The sequence below is a fragment of the Lotus japonicus genome, chromosome 1 (genome assembly GCF_012489685.1).
Source record: "Lotus japonicus ecotype B-129 chromosome 1, LjGifu_v1.2".
Lineage (NCBI taxonomy): Eukaryota > Viridiplantae > Streptophyta > Magnoliopsida > Fabales > Fabaceae > Lotus > Lotus japonicus.
In genome coordinates, this window is record NC_080041.1 from 80,304,597 (window position 1) to 80,310,081 (window position 5,485).

Consider the following 5,485-nt stretch of genomic DNA (forward strand, 5'->3'; position numbering starts at 1 on the left):
TTTACATTAGGATTTTTCATAAATGTTGCTGAGGTGCACTATAAGGAACCTTTTATGTTACTTTTTGGTTTTTTATTTGGTTTAAATTGAAGTTTTATTCTGCTTTTGTGTCAGAAGATTCAATTTGAAGTTCCTTTTTATGTACCTCTGTGGCAACAAAAGTTAATTCGGAAATTTGTAGTACATATTACTTTTTGGACAACTTTTGTTATGTTTTTTTTTTAAGGATAACTTTTGCTATGTTAAAGTGATTCGAATTGTGTTCTGTGTGATTTTGTGTTGAATTTTTTGCTATATAAGTGCCTGGTTTGGGTTTTCAATGCCTAGAACTCATTCACAAAATTGTGCTATCTACTATCTACATTGCTATTTGGTGTGATTTTGCAAGGTTTTCTCGATGGCTTTCTTGGCTGCTGTGGGCAGTGTTGCATCGCTCTGTCCTCCAAATCACTTTCCCGATTCCTTCTCTGAAGCAAATCTAAGGTGAAGATTGCCAGGTACAGCAGCTTGATCTTCTTCCAGATTTTGCACCCTAGCACACATGATCTATATTTAGCTCTAGCCTGGGTTTGGCGACAAGAAAGGCTGGGTCTTTGTGAGTAGCGATTGGAATCGGATCCATCCAGGTCTATATTTCTTGCTTTCGATTCACCGCCTGCCTGAGAAGAAGCACGCGGTCACAGTCACGCCGCAGCCTCGTCGCTGGACATCCGTCGTTCCTGCTCGCCCTCCACGGTGAGTCCATTGTGATTGATTCGTTGATTCACTCTGTCTCTATGTTTGCTTTCTATATTTTCATCATTATCTCATTCATATTATGTGTGCTTCCATTTCACGTAATCGCTTCTATTCTCAGACAATTCTCTTCCGCCGCCAGAGAGGTTTTGTTGCTTTCTTCCTTCCTTTTCTCATCAAACTCACCCCATTTGAGAGGCTCTCAACTCCACACTTGATGAGGAAATGTCAGCAGATCCTAAAGTCTTTTTGATGGGTGAAGAGGTCATTCAATTGTCCCATTTATATAACACCGATTTTTTTAACCAAAAAAATGTCTATTTCTTACTTCATTTTTTGATTAAATTGCAGGTTGGGGAATATCAGGGTGCATACAAGGTTAGTTCTGGGTTTCCAGTTGTTGGTGCTATTTCTTTGCTAGCTGTGAATTTCAAAATTTGATTTACTATAATCTGTTAACCTGCTTTCTTCTTTCATTGTAGATAACCAAGGGTCTGTTGGAGAAGTATGGCCTTGAGAGGGTTCTTGATACTCCAATCACTGAGAATCTTTTTCTTACCTCACTCCAGACACAATTTTTTTTCTTCCACAAAGAACTTCATGATATTGTGTTTTCAATTAAAACTGCTAGAATTAGTGTTAGATGTAAACCATTCACATGTCTTCTTGACTCAATAGCTTAAGTTTTTTGAATAGTTGGTTCGTTACATGTAATCGAAGCCCCATCCATTCCTCTAATAAAAAGCTGAAGTTTAATATAGTAGATGGACTTTTGTAATGTTCATGCTTCAAGTTCAAAGTGCACTTGCGTGGGGGTGGGGGTGGGGGGCATGAATGAAATACAATGTATGGAATTATTCATGTGTCTTCATCTAATAGTTTAATTTTTTCGGGTAGTTGGCTCCTGATAGTTAGAAACTAATTGCAGAATTCAATCTATTTTCTAAATGATAAAATAGACCCTTAGTCGTTGGTAATTTGTACTTCTGTATTCCGAATTATCTAGGCGATATCAAGACTTTGTAACTGGCATAAATAACTCATAGCATTAAGTACCGGATTAGACCAGCTAATAAAGCACATCACATTTTACCTTGAAACCTTCTTTAAATGAAACTTGCAAGATTTTGGTATCCAAACACACTTGATTTTCATTCAGCACATGTGAAGGGCTGTGTTATAATGCCCACTTGGCAGGGTTGGGCTACTTGGATTATGTGATGTCCTAATGCCCTGTCAATTTTGTTCCAATGGAATCATCCAATAAAATAAACAAATTGAATTTTTTAATAATGTGCTGGCATGGATATGCGTTCCTTGGATATAAGCATAGGCTGTTATGTTAGGCTTCCTTCTTCATGTTGATCTGCTTTTAACTCTGCAATGGATTTTTTATTGAATGTGAAGATTAACTTTTCCTGCCTCTTAATTCAACTTAAATTGATACTTCAATAGTGTTTGATTTCATTTTCAACACCGTGTGTGGTGTTTTACATCCTTTAAATTTACCCTAATAGATAAACTATTTTAACTGATAATTCCTCGAAAAAAGAACAGGATTTATAGTTGGTAGCCGTGATTTGTTTGGGGGCCGTGGTTTGTTTGGGGTAATTTATTTGTTTAAATATACTGCAGGCTGGGTTTACTAGGATTGGAGTTGGCGCTGCTTACTATGGTCTAAGACCTGTCGTGGAGTTTATGACATTTAACTTCTCCATGTAGGTTAGAGTTGATCTTGATTGCTTTCTTTCTTCCTTAAACTGAATATGCAGTTATGTGGTTTAATTTACTTCTTTAACCACTGCTCAAGTAATGTTTAATTTCCTTTGGTAGTGTCTCTTCCCTCCGGAGAGCTTCTTCTTGAAAAGGTATTATTATCTCTCTTATTTGAATGTTACTTTGTGGTAATTTCTTTCTTCTGTTACTTGGTTACTCAAGTCTAATGAGTCTTCCTGCTTCATTGTTTTCTATGTGGCTTGCGAGATATCAAAGAGACATCATTGGATCCTTTACCATCCTCTACTATAAGCCTTAGAAACCCCTGTTGAAGAACTTTGTGGTTCTCCATTCTTTAGTTTGTGTAAAGTTGATGTTACTTTTTATATTTATTTCAGTATATTTCAATCTTTGAGCCTGACAATTTTTTTTACTGTGTAAAATGAAAACCTTTTTATTCCATATAGATTCTGAATGGTAAGCACCCAGTATCTTGAAATTTGGCTGGTTTTTGTGTTCTGACTTCTACTCTTTAATTTTCAGGTGATGTGTATTCAAATGTAATATTTTATCTGCACTTGATGAATTAGTTGGGCTTACTCCTTGGAGTTTCTAAGTCACAACTATATTGAGTCTCCAGTGTTGTCGCTACTGTTGGCCCTGGAAGCAGTAGCAATAACATGCCAACTTTAAAGGAGTACAGAACCAATTTGACTGACATAGCAGAGGAGGTAATTACCAGTTTCTCAATTAGTTTAATTGTCATTTTATTCCATATAGATTCAAAATGATAATAGATAGCAAAGTTCCCATGACTGGAATTTCGGATTATGTGTTATTTGAGTGAAGACATGTTCTTGTGATCTTGTATTATCATTTAAACTGACTTCTTTATAAAAATAAGTTAATATTATAGGAATGTGAAACAGAAACATGATATGATTTGAAAAGGGTTTATACTTTCAAGATTAAGATTTAAGAAGCTTTGCAACTTTTACTAATTGTTTTCTCTGTGTATATCTTGAAGATTGAAGAATCAAAGAAAAAACTTTAATTTGAACTAATATGATTCTCGCTCTTGGTGTTCAATTTTGTTTAATAACTAAGTAAAAATTTGGTATAAAAGCTTGAAGGAGACACTAAGAGAGTTATTTCTTTGTGTTTTTGCTGCGTATTTTACATTTGTCTCTACCACTGCATATGTATAACAAAGCAGTCTGTGTATGTGAATCTTTAATATAGTGTTTGATAATGGAAATCTAGGTGGTGATCAGAAACCATCATGCCTTACAAGATCCTGTCAATTGAAGATATCCATTCTGCTAAATAGTATTTAGGACAGTAGAACAAAGTGAAAGGGGGCTATGAAAGTTTTAAATCTAATAAAAATGCTTCAGTGAAATTGAATCATCTGATGTTATCTACATAATCAATCACATTGTTATTAATGGACTAATAATCAACTGCATATGCATGTACTCCAAGTGTTCAATATATGCAAATTCATCTAATTCTAATTCTAATGGAAGCCTTATATATGTATGGGGAAATTCCTATGCTATTGTGATCATTTCATGCAATGGTGTAGACTAATTGCACCAACCTGTTATTTGTTTGTTCCTGTATATATGCTGCAATGAACAACTAATTTTTAAAATCAAAATTGTTTCCAAGAGCAAATTACAGATTCACTTCAATATTTCGGGTTTATGTATACTTTCATAGTCATCTGTTTGCAATGCAACTGCAATTGCTTGGTCCATATGGGGAACAAATGTCTGGTTTTGTTGTTTCCCCATTCATTTTTCTGCTCATTTATTGGATTATTTTCTGGGTTCTTTGAATTTTAAGAGAGAGAGAGAGAGAGAGAGAGAGAGAGAGAGAGAGAGAGAGAGAGGTGATGGGATAAGAAGAGAAAAATATGAAGAAAATATGATGAAAGAGAAAGTGTATGAGTATGGCAAATTTTATTCTAAAAATCTCACTTCCGAATTATTCCCCTACTCACTTTCCCCTACAACTGAGTTTTTCATCTCATACTCACCTATTATGTAGGCAATTGTCATTGTTCATTATATTTACTTTTGATGAAAAATTCAAGCAATCCTCCAATCCAAACTAGACTAGATAACGAGGTTACCTTGGACCTTTATGGAAAAAAATTAATCTTAGTTTTCAATATTTTGAAACTCTTCTATTTCGAATCTGATTCCTATCCTCTCTGCTAGCATTAAAAGGATCTAACTTAGTACAATCTTTTGTCCATATATGTTTGCAGGCTGCTCTGGAATCCAGAAATGAAGAGGAAAGGTTAGGTGTGGCAGAAGAATTCAAGGTAGAGGAAAGGATTGATTTGGAAAATACTAACAACTGCCATGACCCAAAGACACTAGGAAGAGCTTGAGAGATATATACATAAAATTTGTATAGGATTAAGAATTAAAAAAATGCTACAAAACTTGATACAGAACTTGCATATTAATGTTGCTAGAATATTCTTACTAAAAACAAGAATTATAATAATAGTTTAATTTACTTTGACTTAATATGAAGGAGATAAAAATGTTAGGCTTAATAGCTCTTTTGGTCCCTCACTTATCACAATTTTGCTCTTTTGGTCCCTTTAGGAAAAAATTAGCAAAATTAGTCCCTCACATTTACACACTTTTGCAGTTTGAATCTAAATAGGGATCATTTTTGCAAATAAATAAGCAATGTGGAGGACCCAAAGTGCTAATTTTTTATTAGGGACCAATAGTGCAAAACCGTGATAAGTGAGGGACCAAAAAAGCTATTAAGCCAAAATGTTATTAAGAAGTTGATTTTTAATTTTCAGATAAATACTTCAATTTTTATTCAATTATATGATCATTTTTCATTCAATTATATTACCAAATTTTATTAAATTACATTATCAAATTTTTAGTATATTTGATCTAATAAAATGTTAATTATATTTCATAATATATTATAGATTATAAACTAATACATGTTTTAATTCATAAAAAACAGTGACAGTGCATCGCACGGGTTA

General features: G+C 33.9%; 1 protein-coding gene across 4 annotated transcripts; it reads left to right on the top strand.

Annotated features, from left to right (window-relative positions):
- Positions 1 to 259: 259 nt before the first annotated feature.
- Positions 260 to 5,012, top strand: LOC130732103 (pyruvate dehydrogenase E1 component subunit beta, mitochondrial-like). Of its 4 annotated transcripts, none has more exons than XR_009016946.1 (8): positions 260 to 735; positions 857 to 999; positions 1,087 to 1,113; positions 1,218 to 1,240; positions 2,371 to 2,457; positions 2,569 to 2,603; positions 2,995 to 3,182; positions 4,730 to 5,003. XR_009016946.1 is itself a non-coding variant. In XM_057584219.1 (4 exons), the coding sequence occupies exons 2-4, from the start codon at positions 961 to 963 to the stop codon at positions 1,416 to 1,418; spliced, it is 267 nt and encodes an 88-aa protein (XP_057440202.1). In that variant the 5' UTR covers positions 260 to 735; positions 857 to 960; the 3' UTR covers positions 1,419 to 1,537. The 4 variants fall into 4 exon arrangements, 1 of the variants encoding a protein (XP_057440202.1); XR_009016945.1 differs by having other exon boundaries at positions 2,371 to 2,453; positions 4,730 to 5,002; XR_009016944.1 differs by having other exon boundaries at positions 2,371 to 2,453; positions 2,569 to 3,182; positions 4,730 to 5,012.
- The last annotated feature ends 473 nt before the right edge of the window (positions 5,013 to 5,485 follow it).

What these genes read in the sequence shown, in the direction of transcription:
- LOC130732103 (XM_057584219.1), top strand. Translation starts at nt 961, where the DNA reads ATGTCAGCAGATCCTAAAGTCTTTTTGATGGGTGAAGAG. An exon ending in TCTTTTTGATGGGTGAAGAG is followed by an intron (nt 1,000 to 1,086) that starts GTCATTCAATTG and finishes ATTAAATTGCAG; the next exon opens with GTTGGGGAATATCAGGGTGC. An exon ending in AATATCAGGGTGCATACAAG is followed by an intron (nt 1,114 to 1,217) that starts GTTAGTTCTGGG and finishes CTTTCATTGTAG; the next exon opens with ATAACCAAGGGTCTGTTGGA.